The sequence below is a fragment of the Bombina bombina genome, chromosome 1, assembly GCF_027579735.1.
Source record: "Bombina bombina isolate aBomBom1 chromosome 1, aBomBom1.pri, whole genome shotgun sequence".
Classification (NCBI taxonomy): Eukaryota; Metazoa; Chordata; class Amphibia; order Anura; family Bombinatoridae; genus Bombina; species Bombina bombina.
The window spans coordinates 1,496,092,192-1,496,110,670 of record NC_069499.1 but is presented as its reverse complement, the minus strand read 5'-3'; the positions used below and the strand labels follow the sequence as shown (position 1 = coordinate 1,496,110,670).

The window sequence follows — 18,479 nt, the reverse complement described above, 5'->3', positions numbered from 1 at the left end:
TATAGAAACTAAAACGTTGGAATATCTGGGCTTAAAAATTTCAGCTAATACAGCAGACTGGTATAAGGACAATTTTGATACAATATTAGGGGATAGCAGAAACAAATTAAAATCGTGGGCTTCACTTCCGGTATCGCTGATGGGAAAGATTTCCATCTTTAAGATGTTTATCATCCCTAAGATTTTATATACGCTAAGGATGCTCCCTTTTTTGATAAGTGGAAACGATTTAAATCTTTTCAACCAATCATTAAGGTTGTTTTTATGGAGTGGGAGAAAACCAAGGTTGAAATTATCTAAGTTATATCAACCCTATAACAAAGGGGGATTGGCGCTCCCCAACTTAGAACGATATAACCAAGCGGCTATTTTACGCTTCCCTCTCGATTGGCTAACAAGGTCTTTCTTATACTCTGAAGAATCAATAGAAAATCAAGCTTGCTCGCCGTTATCCTTAAATTATATTCTATGCGCTACAAATAGAGAGCTGGGTATGAGCTTTTTGTCACACCCCTTGTACAGAGATATAATAAAAGTATGGAGAAATCTATCTACCAGTATTGGTGCGAGTCAAAATATCTCAAAGTGGATGCCGATAAGAGGTAACCCTCATTTCCCTCTAGGTAAATCTGATATCTTTAAGAAATGGTCAACAGAGAGACCACTAGTAGTCAACGATTTCTATAATTACAACACAAATAAGGTGTGTACATTCGAATGGTTTCAGGAAAAATTCCCTGAAGCACAAAAGAAACATATGTTTTATTTCCTACAAGTTAAAGGTTATATCTTTAAACTGACTAGGTTAGCTCCTCATCTATGGAAAAAACACCCTTTAATTGATGTTGCTAAAGTTAGAAAGGGTCTGCTATCTTTTATATACAAACTATTGTTATCTTTAGATGAAAAATCCACATTAACAGACCTGGTATCTCATTGGACACCAATGGTTGACTCTCTTAACCTGGAAAAAACATTACTGAAAAGTGTAATCACCACCCAAAAACTATTTCCTTCATCCTACCATAGAGAAATTCAATTCAGACTATTACATAGAGACTATTTTATTCCACGTAGAGTGGCAAAATGGAATAAAAACGTGCTTAATTGTTGTTCTAAATGCCACTTGGCCGACCCAGACTTAATCCACTTAATATGGAATTGTCCGAAGTTAAACCAGTTTTGGAAGAAAGTAAAGTTTCTTTTCTTCACTATGTTCAAAAGGAAAATTTATTTAACTAAGGAATCTATTTTTTTTCTTAGACCCCATTCTTCATGGGATAGAAATACTAATTTTCTGGTGGTTGCAGTAACAATTATTAGAACACTTATCTTTAGATATTGGATTATGGCTAAAGTTCCGTCAATAACGGAAGCAAGGAAATTACTTCTTGATGCAGTAATGAAAGCGGCCTACGACATTAAAATAGGAGGGAACTCAGGGGAAAGGTTCTGTAATATCTGGAAGGTTTATGTCTGCTCTCAGGGCAGTGATTTCATACAGCGAATAGAACAAATTGTAAATATTAAGCTAAGTTAGGCCTGGTGTTTGGCTGAGCGGGAAGGAGGGACACGGGTGGACTTGGAGAAGGTTTTAAAGGAAAAAATATATATATTTTTTTTTTTCTGTTTGTTTGTGTGTTTTTGTTTTTTTTTTCTGTTTGTTTGTGTGTTTTTTTTATTTATTTGTTGTTTGTTGGTTTTGCTTAAAGGGATAATACAGGAGGGTTAAATTAACACGCATATATAGATATAGCATGTAACTGATGCTAGTACACTTTTTTGTCTGTTGTTTTCCTCTGTCTTTTTTGTATTGTTTTCCTTTTTGTCGTGATGTACAGAAACTTATTGAACATATTTAACATGTTTATATATATTGTTATACTAAATAAAAAAAAAAAAAAAAAAAATGCTTATTGTGTTTGGAGGCTAAGATAATTCCTCCTGTACAGTTTTGCTCTTCATGTCTAAATAAAACTTTAAAGTTTAAAGATAAGGTGCCTCTCCCTGAGCCTCCTGTCTCTCAGGATAGTGTTATCCTAGCTACGCCTCAGCTTTCCCCTCAAGCTTCACATGCAGTGCCCTTCGGTTCCTCTCAACCTCCTGGGGGTGTTTTTTTACCTGTCGATTTCGCTGCACAGATTACTTCTGCTGCTTCTGCAGCTTTATCAGCTTTTACAAAGGTTTGCGGTAAGCGTAAGTCTAAACATATTGATGTTAGTAAGGCTGACTCCGCTAAAGCTGCGTTAGTCAGTTTGTCTCAATTATCTGATGAGGATGATTCTTCAGTGGCTTCTGAGGGGGAATTGCCAGATTCCGATACTGGAGTGACAAATTCTGCAGATTCAGAGGGGATTCATTTCAGATTTAAGTTAGAATACCTTTGAGTTCTTTTGAAGGAGGTTCTTGCTACTTTAAAAGAATCTGAATCTGTTGTGGAGAATCCAAAGAGGTCTAGTAAGCTTAATAGGGTATATGATGTAGTCTTATCTGTGGAAGTATTTCCAGTTCCAGACCATATGGCAGATATTATAAATCAGGAATGGGATAAACCATGGATTCCTTTTTCCCTGTCCCCTGTTTTTAAAAAGATTTTTCCTGTTGCGGACTCTATTCGTGACTCGTGGCGCATGGTGCCTAAGGTAGAGGGAGCTATCTCTATTCTGGCTAAGAGAAATACTATTCCTATTGAAGATAGTTGTTCTTTCAATGATCCCATGGATAAGAAGCTTGAGGCTTTTTTGAAGAAGATGTACATTCATCAGGGATTACAGTGGCAACCTGTTGCTAGTATTGCTACAGTTGCGGGGGCAGCATCTTATTGGTGCCATGATTTATCTCATCTTATCCTAGAAGAGACTACTATAGAGGAGATCCAAGACAGGATCAATACTCTCAAGCTAGCCAATACCTTTATTTGTGATGGCAACATGCAAGTTCTTAGGTTGGGTGCTAAGATTTCTGGTTTTACTGTTTTAGCTCGCAGAGCTCTCTGGTTAAAATATTGGTCTGCAGATGTTACATCCAAGTCCAAGCTTTTATCTCTGCCTTATAAGGGTAAAACCTTGTTTGGACCAGGTCTGGCAGAAATTATTTCTGACATTACAGGTGGAAAGGGTTCTTTCCTACCTCAGGATAAAATGAATAGACCTAAGGGTCGCCAGAATTTGAGTTTTCGTTCCTTTCATAACTTTAAGGGACAGAAGTCTTCCTCTTCCTCTTCCAAGTCGGATCAATCCAAGTCTTCTTGGAGGTCCATTCAGCCTTGGAATAGGGGGAAGCAAGCTAAGAAGCCTTTAGTTGATTTTAAATCGGCTTTCTTTTTTTCAGCAGGCTATAAATACGCAATGTTCCAGATCCTTGGACCATAAATATAGTATCCCACGGTTACAGAATAGGATTCAAATCTTGTCTTCCAAGGGGCAGGTTCCACCTGTCAAGGTTATCTGCAAACCAGATAAAGAGAGAGGCCTTTCTAAACTGCATAAAGGACCTATCATCCCTGGGAGTGATTGTTCCAGTTCCTCTAGAGGAACAGGGTATAGGATTCTATTCAAATCTATTTGTAGTTCCCAAGAAGGAGGGGACTTTTCATCCCATTCTGGACCTAAAGTGTCTCAATCAATTCCTCAGAGTTTCTTCAAGATGGAGACCATCCGTTCTATTCTTATTTTGGTCCAATAGGGTCAGTTCATGATGACCATATAGCTGAAGGACGCGTATCTTCATGTTCCTATTCACAGGGATTGTTACCAGTATCTAAGGTTTGCCTTCCAGGACAAACATTTCCAGTTTGGTGCCCTTCCTTTTGGTCTTGCTACAGCTCCCAGAATTTTTTTTCTGGGGGCTCTTCAGGCAGTGGTGAGGTCCCAGGTTTTTGCTGTGGCGTCTTATCTAGACGACATTCTAGTTCAAGTGCCATATTTTCATCTAGCAAGATCTCATACCGAGATGTTGTTGTCTATTTTACATTCCTAAGGGTGGAAAGTAAATCTGGGAAAAAGTTCCCTTGTTCCAGATAGAAGAGTTTGTTTCTTGGGAACAACCATAGATTCCCTGTCCATGAAGAATTTTCTGACGGATGTGAGAAAATCCAAGCTTCAGGTATCTTGTCTGTCTCTTCAGTCTGCTATTCGTCCATCTGTGGCTCAATGCATGTAGGTGATTGGACTGATGGTTGCCTCCATGGACATAATTCCTTTTGCTCAGTTCCATCTGAGACCTCTGCAGCTATGCATGCTCATTCAATGGAACAGGGACCACTCAGATATCTCGCAGAAGATACATTTGGATTCCCCAACAAGAGTCTCACTCTCATGGTGGATTTCACAGGACCATCTGTCTCGAGGCATGTGCTTCCTGAGGCCTTCCTGGGTGATTGTGACCACGGACGCCAGCCTGTTAGGCTGGGGAACAGTTTAGGGTTTCTTAAAGACACAGGGTTTGTGGACCCCAGAGGAGTCATCTCTTCAAATAAACATCTTGGATTTGAGAGTAATTTTCTATGCTTTAATAGCTTGGCCTCACCTAATTTTGGTCCGATTTATCAGATTTCAGTCGGACAACATCACCTTGGTGGCCTACATCAATCACCTGGGAGGAACTTGGAGTTCCTTGGCAATGAAAGAGGTGTCTCGCATTCTCCAGTGGGTGGAGTTTCCCAGAAGCCTGCAGTTAGCGCGCCCCCCCCCCCCACCTCCCATACCCCTGCAAAATCTGACATTACACAGAAAGGGGATCCAGGAGAGGCGGACAAGTCTTTTTGAACAGAAGAAGAGAGAGAAACATCTGTCTTCAAATACCTGTCTTAAAGGGGAAGTGGACTTTTATGCTGAATAGAGGGTAACAACTCCAGCATCAACCTCAGGCTATACAGAGCCCCCACGCCAGAATCTTACCTCATATGGATTGAGGTTATATCAAGTGAGTGCCCACCTGTATATAAGCGTGTGTGTTATACAAAACTGCCATAATATACTGCACTAGGATCTGGTCTTTCTGTGCACCCCTCCCTTCTTCTACCTACTTCAGATTCTACTAAGACTTCCCTGGGGATACTTGGTACTTTGTTTTTGGAGAAAGGCTGCAAGAGAACCTGATTCCACCTCATCAATATAAAGAGTGACTCTTTTGTGGTACATTTAACCATTTTATAGAGAAGAGGACAGTGTCAACCTAAAACAATCATTGGTCTAATAATTTGGACATTTATATTATTTATTTTTTAATCTGTTACTAACATACAGCTATATGTCAAATAGGTTACACTGAAATAATTGTGTGGTAACTGATATCCATACTGCAAGCGCTGATATTTTCTGTGTTATTTATATATATATATATATATATATATATATATATATATATATATACATTTTAGACATGTATACGTATGTATGTCTATGTTAAAGCCCTTTGTCTGCCTTTTTTTTCTAACACCTGAGATCTCATATCTTTGAGCCTTTAACTTTTTTGTGCAATTTTTTTTACAACCCCAATTCCAAAAAAGTTGGGACAGTATAGAAAATGCAAAAAAAAAAAAAGTAATTTGAAAATTAAATTCACCATATACTATATTAAAAACACATTATTTGATGTTTTACTTTGTGAATTTGAAATATACACTAATTTCAAATCCGATGACTTGAACACGTTTCACAAAAGTTGGGACAGGGGTAATTTAGGACTATTAGCGATGCGACAAATAGAAATAAGAAGGTGATGTGAAACAGGTGAGGCAATCATGTAATCATATTATATAAGGAGAATCCAAAAAAGGCCCAGTCCTTCAAGAGAAAGGATGGGTCGATGCTCGCTAATCTGCCAACAGATGCGTCAGCGAATAATCCAACACTTTGAGAACAACATTCCCCAAAGACAAATTGGTAGGATTTTGGGCATTTAACCTTTTTCAGTGCACAATATAATTAAAAGATTCAAGGAATCTGGTCAAATCTCGGTGTGTAAAGGGCAAGGCCTAAAACCACTTCTGAATGCCTGTGATCTCTGATCGCTTAGACATCACTGTCTTAAAAACCGTCATGAGTCTGTAATGGATAGCCTGACATGTGCTCGGGAATACTTTAGTAAAACTTTGTCAGTCAACACCATTCGCCGCTGCGTCCACAGGGGCAAGTCAAGGCTTCTCTGGGCTCTGTCTTATCTGAGATTGACAGTAGCACAATGGAATCATTTTTTGTGGTCCGATGAGTCAACATTTCAAATCGTTTTTGGAAAAAACAGCCGTCGTGTTCTCTGGCCCAAAGAGGAAAAGGACCATCCAAGCTGTTATCAGCGTCAAGTCCAAAAGCCAGCGTCTGTCATGGTATGGGGGGGTGTCAGTGCCCATGCCAAGGGTAACTTGCACATCTGTAAAGGCACCATTAAAGCAGAAAGATATGTATACATTTTGGAGTAACAAATGCTGACATCCAGATGTCGTCTTTTCCAGGGACGTCCCTGCATTTTCCAGCAGGACAGCCCCAAACCACATTCTGCCCGGATTACAAGTGCATGGTTATGTAAGCAGAGAGTGCGGTTGCTAGCATGGCCTGCCTGCAGTCCTGACCTGTTTCTGATTGAGAATGTGTGGCCCCCGTACAGTTGTGCAGCTGAAGACATTCATAATGGATGAATGGGGGAAAAGTCAGCTTGCTAAACTAAAGCAACTGGTGTCTTCAGTGCCCAAATGCTTAGTAAGTGTTATTAAAAAAAAAAGAAAAAGGTGATGTTACACAGTGGTAAACAGTCGACTGTCCCAACTTTTTTGGAGTGTGTTGCAGATTTGAAATGAGTGTATATTTAGAAAAATACATTAAATTCAGAAAGTAAAACATCAAATAATGTGTTAATAATGTGTTTTCAATATAGTACAGGGTGAATTAGATTTTCAAATTACTCTTTTTGTTAGTTTTTTTGCATTTCCTAACTTTTTCGGAATTGGGGTTGTAAAATAATTTTTATTAGATAGCGTTATTATGAGTGTAAGTGCACTTTGTAATTTAATTTTTTATATGTTTTGTGACACTTTTTAGTTTCACGAAACAGCTCTGAGGTTGCGGTAATCATTCTAGCATAGATCATGATTGTGCTCCCGCGTTTGCATTTACTTTCAACTTGTAATACGAGCACAATTTAACTTTTAGCACGCAAACGAATGTGAAAACTTAATATCGCTTGCACGCAGACAATAGCATGCCACTCATAACCTGGCCCTATAGAAGAGTTATTTTCCTTTTTATTTCATGTGTAGTGCCTAGCAACAGTTTTTTATTAACAGATACACAGTTTAGTGAATAGCAGAGGTGGGAAGAAGCACTTGCAGACCTTTATTTAACAGAAGAACAGATGCAGGGAGGTACAGTTTGCTCCTAATGTACTTGCCAAGCCTTAATTATTGGCTTGGACAAACTTTAAGCTTGATTCTCTGAAGTTCTCTATAAAGTTATCTTAAAAAAAAAAAAAAGTGGCAGCAAATATCTCAAAGTGGCTTGATTTTCCCAATCTGATTAAACTCCATAATTCACTATTATTATTACTAATTTAAAGGCCTAAGTAGCAACCGAGTTTTTTGTGATGAAAGAAAATTACATTTTTACTTTATTGTGGGATAATTAAATGTGGAGGATGTTTTCTTTTTGATTGTTGCACAGTTATATGCAGTGGTCTATTTACTTTTAGTTGCTGCTAAAATGTGTCTGTGTGAGCATTATGGGCTGGCATACATAATAGTGACAGTCATAGACTATGCTCGCTATTATGTTCTAGCAGTTCCTATAGAGGGTAATCGCTGCTGCTATTCCTTGGTAGCTGAGCCACTAAACCTCTGGACATTGATAGCAGTTGTGCTGCTTCTATGCTGGGGCTCACTAGTACAAATAGATGTTTGCACAGGATCTAGCTCTCAGCTGTATTTACTCTCTGTCATGAGATGCAGGACACATGCAGGACACAGTAATGATGGTATAACTCTATTTTATTACAGAGCATGAAAACATACATCTATTCAGGTTGATTGTACTAACTAACTGTGACACAGACTACCGGACCTAAGCCCCGCCCCCAAACTAGTGACATCACATCCTGCTCTCATCACATCTTCCCCTTTTTCAAAGGCCAAGCATACATTTGAATATAACAAATAGCAAGGTATACGAACAGAGTATACAACAACATTTTTTTCGAACAATATATAAACAAATAGGTTCAGAAAATATAAACACATAGATTACATCCTGACTTGGACATCGGGGTAGACTACCCTAGTCCACAGTGACCATGGGATTATTCTGCCCATACTTCCGGTCACTGTTCTAGCTAAAGTCAGTCCCTATATCGGGCCGGAAGTTTCACCACTCTTCCTCTTGATGTAACTTTGCATGAACTGTCCTCTGATACAGAAGATGGTGAATAAGAGTCCGCTGGAGGCAAAGATATATCCCCGCTGTGATCTTGCTGAGGGGAAGGCACCTCTCTTAGAACAGGGGATCCCACCGGCGGTGGTACTGAGGCATCCAGTTCCAGACTCTCAGGTACAGGCTGAAGATGTCTTCGGTTACGGCGTGTAACCGTCCCTCCATCAGTAAGGACTGTATAAGACCTTGGTTCTGGAGAGCGTCCAATTACCGTAGCAGGCGTCTTCCATTTCTTCTCATCATCCAGTTTAATTCTGACACTTTGCCCCGCATTCAGTTCCTGTAAGGGCCTGACAGAATGTCTCCTGTCGTAGAAGAAACGATAACCCTTTTTGGCCTCTTCATCCCTCCTAAGGACTTCGTCCCGAGGAACAGGGCCAGGCGGCTTGAAGACACCCACTGAGGGTAAAGTGGTGCGAATCTGGTGTCCTAGCATCAGCTGTGCCGGGCTAAACCCAGTGGCTTGAATGGGCGTCGCCCTGTATGACAAGAGGGCTAGATACGGCTCAGATTGCTTTAGAATGAATTTTGTTGTTTGAACTGCCCTTTCAGCCATTCCGTTGGCCTGCGGATAATGTGGACTTGACGTGGAATGTACAAAGTCATATTCCCTGCTGAAAGCACTGAACTCTGTAGAAGCGAACTGCATACCATTATCACTCACCAGCTCCATTGGAATGCCCCACCGGGCAAACAAGCTCTTCAGACGAATGATAACAGCTTGACTTGTGATATCATTCAGAGGTGCAATTTCCAAATACCTAGAATAGTAGTCGATCACAACAAGGAACTTTTTCCCGTGCAGTTCACACAAATCAGCATCTATTTTCTGCCACGGCCCCGCAGGCAGCGGAGTAGAAATCAAGGGCTCCCTTCTCTGATTAGGCCGGCGTTCCCGGCAAAAGGCACATTTAGACACATGATTTGCAATGTCGGAGCTGATCCCAGGCCACCACACAGCTGTAGCTGCCCTTTCTCTGCACTTTGTAATGCCTAAGTGGCCATCATGAATCCTGCAACCTCTCTAGCTGGTAAGAACTTAAAGACATCCAGGCTGCCCGGCTCTCGGGCCAGCCTTCTTTTATGTACTTTATAACCTCTTGCAGATCTGTGTCCAAATATGTCTCTTTCTTTATCTCCTCCAGTTTCCTTGAAGAAATGGACTTAGAGGCCAGAACTGAATCAACATACACTTTCACATTAGATTCAGTGGAGGATTCTTCAGCAGCAGCCAGCGGGAGCCTGGATAGTGTATCCGCCATAACCAGTTGTTTCCCCGGCACATGCACTGCCTGAACATTGAACCTGAGCAGTCTCATTAAAAGTCTCTGGCATCTTAAGGGTGTTTTGTCGATATCATAAGAGTGGATTAGAGGGACTAGCGGTTTGTGGTCAGTCTCCAGACTAAATTTCTCCAAACCCACTAGATAACGCTGAAAGCACTCACAGGCCCAAACTGCAGCCAGGCACTCTTTCTCAATTTGAGCGTATTTTGACTCCGCAGCCGTCAGTGTGAGGGAACAGTAGGCGATGGGCTGTAGTTTATTTTCATTTAACTGCAGGAGAGCAGCCCCCAACCCATAACTGCTTGCATCAGCACTAACCACAGTCTTTTTGGAAGGGTCGTAGAACCCCAGCACTGGGGCAGACCCCAGCAGGGACTTGGCCTGCATAAAAGCTTTTTCTTGTGAAGGTCCCCAGACCCAGGCAACGTCTTTCTTTAGCAACTCTGTGATAGGGTGTAGAACTGTTGATAAATCTGGAAGAAACTTGCCCACATAATTTACAAGGCCCAATATCTGTCTCAGCTCATGTACATCAGAAGGACTTTTCATCTGTTCAATAGCACAAATTTTCTCGGGGTCTGGCTTGATGCCATCCCCATTGATGATATGCCCAAAGTAACATAATTCAGTTTTCCTAAAATGGCATTTCTCTTTATTTAACTTCAGCCCAGACTCTTTGATAGCCTGCAGCACACAACTTAAACGCTGATCATGCTCCTCCGCTGTAGACCCATACACCAGAATGTCGTCCATGACGACTGCCGTGCCCATGTGGTCACTTAGGAGAGAACTCATTTCCCTTTGAAAAATTTCTGGGGCAGAGGATATCCCGAAGGGGAGTCTGCAGAAGCAAAACCGACCTACCGGTGTGATAAAGGTAGTCAGTTTGCGGCACTTTGGATCCAGGGGGATCTGCCAAAAGCCGCTAGAAGGGTCTAATGTAGAAAAGAACTTCGCCCCAGCCAACTTTGGAGCTATGTCTTCTAATGTCGGCAGCACAAATCTCTCTCTCTTCACTGCCTCATTCAACCTTTTCAGGTCCACACAGATGCGCACCTTTCCATTTTTCTTTGCAACCGGAACAATGGGGGCACACCAGTCAGTTGCTTCAACCTCTTCAATAACCCCCATAGACTTCATGCGCATAAGCTCCTTCTCCACTTGAGGCATGAGCGGGAACAGAATTCTACGGGGAGTAGAAATACTGTATGGGACTGCGTCACTTTTAAGTGCTATACGAACTGGCTTGCAATTCAGTAGGCCCAATTCGCCAAATATATCTTCGGAGATCTCATTTACTCTGGCCACGAGGCCCAAATCACAGGCTGCTTTTCTGCTCAATAAATTGCTAACACACTGGCCTCGAATCACATGCACCCACATGGTGAATTTTCTTTGCTTGTACTCACAGCTGGCAAGAAATTTCCCCGCACAATCAATGCGGTCACCGGGACTATGGACATTTGTAGTAACCTTCGCCAGCTGGGGCTGTCGAGGCAGTTTCATAAATGCAGCAAAAGACATTACAGTGATATCTGCTCCTGTGTCAATCTTAAAATCAACTTTGTCTCCCATTACAGTAAAAGTAACCTTCCAATCTTCCTCTGAGCTTGGCCCTTCCACAACAGACCCCACAAAAGAAACTTCCTGACCCTTTTGGTCACTGTCCACCTGCATCTCCTTAATGTATTCAGTTTTACACACCACTTCAAAATGGCCCATTCTGTTACATTTTCTGCATCTTTTATCTCTGGCCGGGCATATAACACTCTGATCATGGGCACGGTAGCACCGTGTGCATCGGGCATGCTGCGCCCATCCACTTCTAGGTCTATCCATTATTTTAGATCTACCGCTCACACTGTGCCTTTCACTAGCAGTTTTCCTGGACTGTTGCACTTCATCCACAATACTCTCAGACCTCAGATCAGCACTTTGCTTTTTCACCAGTTCACTCTGGCGGGCCATCCTAATAGCCCCATCTAATGTTAAATCAGGCTCTAACTGCAGCTTCAGTGAGACTTCAGCATCTGCAATTCCAATAACTATTCTGTCTCTGATTTGCTCTTCTTTAGCAACACCAAACTCACAGAATTCAGCTAGTTCATACAGGCTGCGCACAAATGACTCCACAGATTCTCCCACACGCTGATTACGTTTGTGAAAACAAGCTCACTCATGAATCACATTTCTTTTGGGCACAAAGTGGGCACTGAGTTTATCCATAACTATATCAAAGTTAAATTATTCCCCTTCTTGGAAAGTAAAAGCATTGAACACCGGCTCCACATCTTTCCCCATAGAGTATAAAAGAGAATTAACTTGTACATCACCACTCTCCTTGTCCAGCTTGTAAACAATCCTGAAGCACTGAAACCGCTGACGCCATGTGGGCCAAGCTGCAGGCTGAGAGAAGTCAAAAGGCTCAGGTGGGGTAAACTTTGACATTGTCATCGATTAGGAAAAGAAGCGCAGGCCAGAACTTCTGACACCATGTCATGAGATGCAGGACATATGCAGGACACAGCAATGATGGTACAGCTCTATTTTATTACAGAGCATGAAAACATACATCTATTCAGGTTGATTGTACTAACTGCTACACAGACTACCGGACCTAAGCCCCACCCCCAAACTAGTGACATCACATTCTGCTCTCATCACACTCTCTATACCAATATATGCCAGTGATTATTTGTGTATGAGCTTTTTAATTTAAACTTGCTTTTCATTTCTCAGGTTTTGATTACTACTATGGGATCCCTTATAGTAATGACATGGGATGCACAGATGATCCTGGATATAACATTCCAACATGTCCGTCTTGTCCATTAGCATCCAAGACACCCAAAAGGTATAAAGATTTATTATTAATATACAACATCATGGCCACATTTTACAGAATGACAGGGAGAGTGTATTTGAAATTAAAGGGACAGTGTACTTTGTTATTGTTTAAAAAGATAGATAATCCCTTTATTACCCATTCCCCAGTTTTATACTAACCTTTTCTTACCCCCGTTCCTTCTTTTATCAGCTCCTCTTGCACCCCATTAGCATGTAAGTGCATAAGCCCAGCTGCCCTGTAGCTCACCTTCATGTAAGGTGCAGCAGTTGGCAACTCTTGCTATTTTTGTGTATTATACCTACGTTTGTAGTTCTGCACAATATGTTGGTGCTATACTAATAAATGATGATGATGATGATGATAACCATAATCCTCATTGTCAATATACATACCCTGTTATTAACATCGTTCTGATTAGTCTAGTTCATGACTCAACAGCCCTTTCTGAAAAGGAGCATTTCTGCAAGTTACCTCTTACCTCTTGCTCACTAATGTGCTTAGTAGTCTCCTTGGCATTCCTTATTGTCTTCCTAACTCTAACTGTAGGATATTCCAACCATTTTGATCTTTGCCTATCTGACATCGATTCTCTGAATGTTTAATTTGCACGTTATTGAGCTCAAGGCTTTCTTTGCAATCTTTTTAGATTCTGGAATTTAGTATACATGTAATATGTCGTCAATATGACAAATCATTAAAGGGATACTAAACCCATTTTTTTTTCTTTTATGATTCGGATAGAACATGCAATGTTAAGCAACTTTCTAATTTACTTCTATTATCAATGTTTCTTTGTTGTCTTAAAAAGCAGGAATGAAAGCTTAGGAGCCAGCCGATTTTTGGTTCAGCACCCTGGATTGCGTTTGCTGAATGGTGGGTACATTTAGCTACCAATCAGCAAGCGCTACGCAGGTGCTGAACCTAAAATGGGATGGCTTCTAAGCTTACATTTCTGCTTTTCAAATAAAGATACCAAGAGAGCAAAGAAAAATTGATAATAGGAGTAAATTAGAGAGTCGCTTTAAAATTGCATGCTCTATCTGACTCTTAAAAGTTGGCTTTAGTATCCCTTTAAGCTATAGCAATGTTGTCTTTATATTTTTTGTGTGTAGGTATGATAAAGGATGTTACACAGATATAGCACTGCCTTTGATGGAAAACACAGTGATAATGGAACAGCCAGTCAACCTGAGCGTTTTGCCACTGAGATATGCACAAAAGGCCGCCCAGTTTATTAAAAGTGCAAGGTAAGTCCTTTGTTAATATCATCTATAGAGAAAAATGCATCCATGTGAATTTCTAATATTTGGTACAGTAAAGTAATTATAACTATTACAAACAAATAATTATGATGTAACTGCTCTGTAGTTTGGCGTCATCAAGATTTATGGTTTGTTTTGTTTTAATAATAAACGTGGATTATTAAATTAGCAATTTAATAATCTGAATTTCAGAGAACTTTTGCAAGTGCGTAAGAAGGAACTGCTATTTACGGTTCTCAGAAATTCACTGTCCTGATATGTCCTCCCCCCCGACCCTGCTGAAGGGCAGCAAACAGGAAGGTTTTATTTGCCTGCTAAATATAACTATTTAGTTCTTGGATCAGATGCTGCATTTTCAGCAGTTTATTCCACTGAATATTTTCTAAATAGATAAATACTGAGTCATAAAGAGCAGAGTCAGATAATCATTAAAGGGACAGTAAACATCTTTTAATTACAAAACATTTCTGTTTTGTTGCTATAGAATGAGATCAGCCAAGTCTGAACATTTTCAAAACAAAGCTACCAAGCTAGCCACAGTCATAAAGTTAATATAAAATGTATTTATAGTTGTTATTAGTTAAGGCCAATTAGGGACAGATATGTAGCAGAGTTATAGCCTTGAGAAGTCAGCAGGTGAATTTTCAAGTTCTGAGTATTAAAAATTGCTAAATTTTTAGAGCTAAAATATATGAATAGTTGGCAAAATAAATAATAAAAGTATAATGCAAAGTTGTTTCACAATGCATAGCTAAATAGTTTATATACAAATCTCAAGGTGTTAGCTGTCCCTTTAATACAGAAACCATATTCCTGCCTTCAAGATGTACTTTAGATTTTCAACCTTTTATGATATTTTTCACAAGTTAATAGCAAATTTCTTTCAAGTTGGCTGACATTTTTGAAATGTTCCAGTCCCAAATAGTCATCTTGAACTTTAGAAAATGTGTGAGAAAGTATATATACCAATGAAAAAACATTTGTCTTACTTTGTGTGCTATCACTTTTATTTAAAGGGGCATGAAACACATTTTTTTTTCTTTCATGATTTAGAAAGGGCATGCAATTTTAAACAACTTTCTCATTTACTTCTGTTATCTAATTTGCTTCATTCTCTTGATATCCTTTGCTGAAAAGCATATCTAGATAGGCTCAGAGATTAAAGGGACATAAAACCCACAATTTTTTTTCATAATTCAGAAAATGCATGCACTGTTAAACAACCTTTCAGTTTACGTCTATCTAATTTGCTTTGTTCCCTTGGTATCCGTTGTTGAAAAGCATACCTAGGTAGGCTAAAGAGTAGTAATGCACTACTGGTAGCTAGCTGCTGATTGGTAGCTGCACTTATATTCCTTCTGTCATTGGCTTATCAAAAGTGTTCAGCTAGCTCCCAGTAGTATATTGCTGCTCCTTAAACAAAGGATACCAAGAGAATGAAGCAAAAGTGACAAAAGAAGTTGTTTAAAATTGCATGCTCATTCTAAAACATGAAAAAACAGGGTTTATGTCCCTTTAACTGGTGTTGAATAAACAAATAATGTATACACGCTTTCATAATGTGCTGCCCCTTTTAAAGGACAATGTACAAGTGAGGTATTTGCTTTCATTACAACAGTCTCCTGTAGTATACAGGTGGCCCTCGGTTTTACAACGGTTCAATTTTCACCGTTTCAGAATAACAACCTTTTTTTTCAGTCATTTTTCATTGAGAAGCAGTGCATTGATTAAAATAGCCAGTAGGTGGAGCTGTCCGCTTGTGTTGCGGCAAAGATATGCAAGCCAAGCAAGCTGAAATTAATCAGTTGAACTAGACCTGAGCTATCGAGCAGCTTGCAAAGGAACAAGATCTTTCTGTCTATAAATCAGTCCACATTGGAATGCATAGAAAGAACTGTTTGCAGAAAAATGCAAGTAAAGTCTGTGTTGTGTGATTATTTTATTAGGTTTATAATGCTGTTTAGCATTTAAAGTCTTCATTTCAAAGCTTTAAAAATAATGTATTAGGTGTTACTTATGCCAATTTGAGAGGGACCTGGAACCTAACACCCTCACTTCCCATTGACTTACATTATAAACTGGGTTTCAATTTACAATGGTTTCGATTTACAACCATTTCTTCTAGAACCTAACCCCAGCGTAAACTAGGGCTACCTGTATTTTCTTTCATACTGGTGGGGAGAGTCCATGATCCATTACTCCTTGTCCCCTGAACACCTTCCTACCTTTTGCTAAATGTATCTATTGTAAAAAAGCTGATTTATCTCCTCCTGCTTATTTATGTGGCACCTGTTTAATTATGTTAATGCATTAAAATCTTCCTAATACTGCTTCGATGGTATTACTGTTCCTTCTGTGTGTTCTTTGCAGGGGAGTTCTGTCAATTTGGCTCTAGGTATGAAAAATGTAATCAAATTTGCAGTTTCTGAAGTGTTGACAGCTCTCCCGCCTTCAAATAAGTGTAAAAGGTCAGTTCAGAATTTACATCCTAATAGTGCCATGTATCCTGAGGCCAGGAATACTGTTGAGGAATCCTCTTCTGATGTTGGACCTGAAACATCCTCTTTTTTTTATTTAAAATTTAACATATTCTCTTTTGAAAGTGGTTTTACTTACTTTAGGGGTTAAACACTCTAAGGGTTCTGAGAATAAGTCTTCTAACTGTTTAGATTCAGTTTTTCAAACTGTTGCTAAAACCACTGAGGTTTTTCCTATTCCAGATACTGTCCCTGAGTTAGTTTCTAGGGAATGGTCTAAGCCAGGTAATTATTTAAATCCTTCTGTTAGGTTTAAGAAGTTATATCCTTTACCTGCCTCTAATATTGAATTGTGGGAAACTTACCCAAAGGTAGAGGGTGTCATTTCCACTCTTGCTAAGCATACTATCCCTTTGGAAGACAACACTTCTTTTAAGGACCCTTTAGATAGGAAGTTAGACTTCTTTCTTAGAAGGGCCTTTCTGCAAGCAGGGTATTTGTTTAGGCCTGCTATCTCTATTGCTTATGTAGCTGCTGCTTCTTATTACTGGTTATCTAGTCTTTCTTTTGTGTTTACTTTAGAGTGCGAATTCCTTTATTTGTGATGCTGTATTTGATATTATTAAAATTAATGTCAAAAGCATGTCCTTGGCAGTCCTTTCTATAAGAGCTTTATGGCTTAAATTATGGTCTGCTGATATGGTGTCTAAACAAAAATTGTTGTCTTTCTTTTCAAGGAAAGAAATTGTTTGGTTGTGATTTGGATTCTATAATTTTTAATGTTAATGGAGGTAATGGGGCTTTTCTTCCTCAAGACAAGAAGTCCAAGGGGAAATCTAAAGCTTCCAATCTTTTTTTATTCCTTTTGTCAAAGCAAGGAACATAAAGTTGAATCCTCTCAGAAGTACCTCTGACTCAGTCTGGAGGCCTAGTTCAAATAGGATTAGGTCTAAGTAAGCCAAAAAATTCACTCCTACTTCCAAGTCTGCATGAAGGTGCTGCTCACAATCCAGTGGCTCTGGTAGGGGGCAGGTTATGCCTTTTCTAGGAGGCTTAGTTTCAGTCTGTTCCAGATACCTTTCTGAATATAGTTTCCCAGGGTTATCGAATATGATTTAGAACAAGGCCTCCCAGATAAAGTTTATTTTTATCCAATGTTCCTTGCAATCCCTTAAAGAACCAAGCCTTTTTCCAGTCAGTTTCAGATCTGGAAACTATGGGAGTGATTGTTCCAATTCCTATGCAGGAACAGGGGAACAGGGGAACAGGGGATGGGGTTTTATTCAAATCTTTTTATTGTTCCAAAGAAGGAAGATACTTTCAGAACAGTTCTGGATCTGAAAGCTCTGGACACTTTTGTCAGAATTCCTACTTTCAAGATGGAAACTATTTGGACAATTCTACTTTTTTCCTAGCAAGGTCAGTTTGTGTCTTCAATGGATTTAAAGAATGCTTATCTTCATGTTCCAATTCACAGGGAACATTGCCAGTTTCTGACATTTGCCATTCTAGACAAACATTTTCAGTTTGTTTCTCTACCGTTTTTTCTGGCTACAGCTCCAAGAATTTTCACAAAGGTTCTGGGTGCCCAATTGAAGTGTTTCCTTACCTGGACGATATCTTGGCTCAAGCTCCATCTTTTCATTTAGCAGAATCTCACACCAACAGACTGTTGTCGTTTCTTTAACAGCATGGTTGGAGGATACATATTCCAAAGAGTTCTTTAGTGCCTCAGACAAGGGTTACTTTTCTTGGTTTCAAATAGATTTAGTCTCCAGGAGTCTTTCTTCTGTGAAAAGCACACTTGGGCTAAAAAAAGCTACTCCCAGGTGGTAACCAGGCCATAGAACAAACCACTGGGCTATTGTTCATTCCTGGCAAACTGTTTCTATGTATTTGTATTATGACCCTGGGGAAAGTCTCCCTAAGGGTGATGGGGGAAACCAGACGTGGACTCCTTGCCCAATGTGCTTAGAGGGCTAAGGCTGCACCTCACTGAAGAGGACCATAGGAGGACTAAACGATTGTCTGTGGTTGCCATTTCTCTTGTTCAGAGGAGAATTGTCTGGTATTTTGGGTTCTGACCTTATTAGGCAGGATCAAACCGATAGACTTCAGGAAAGCACCATTGGGCTAAAATAAGCTACTCCCAGGTGATAACCGAACCATAGAACAAGCCACTGAGCTGTTGT

The 18,479-nt window shown here is 39.8% G+C and overlaps 1 protein-coding gene across 1 annotated transcript in view; it reads left to right on the top strand.

Annotated features, from left to right (window-relative positions):
- Positions 1–18,479, top strand: part of ARSG (arylsulfatase G) — a 238,287-nt gene that overhangs the window by 34,397 nt on the left and 185,411 nt on the right. Inside the window, exons 4-5 of the mRNA XM_053707697.1 lie at positions 12,440–12,554; positions 13,661–13,795. Coding sequence (XP_053563672.1) covers positions 12,440–12,554; positions 13,661–13,795 — 250 coding nt within the window. The remainder of the gene's footprint in view (positions 1–12,439; positions 12,555–13,660; positions 13,796–18,479) is intronic.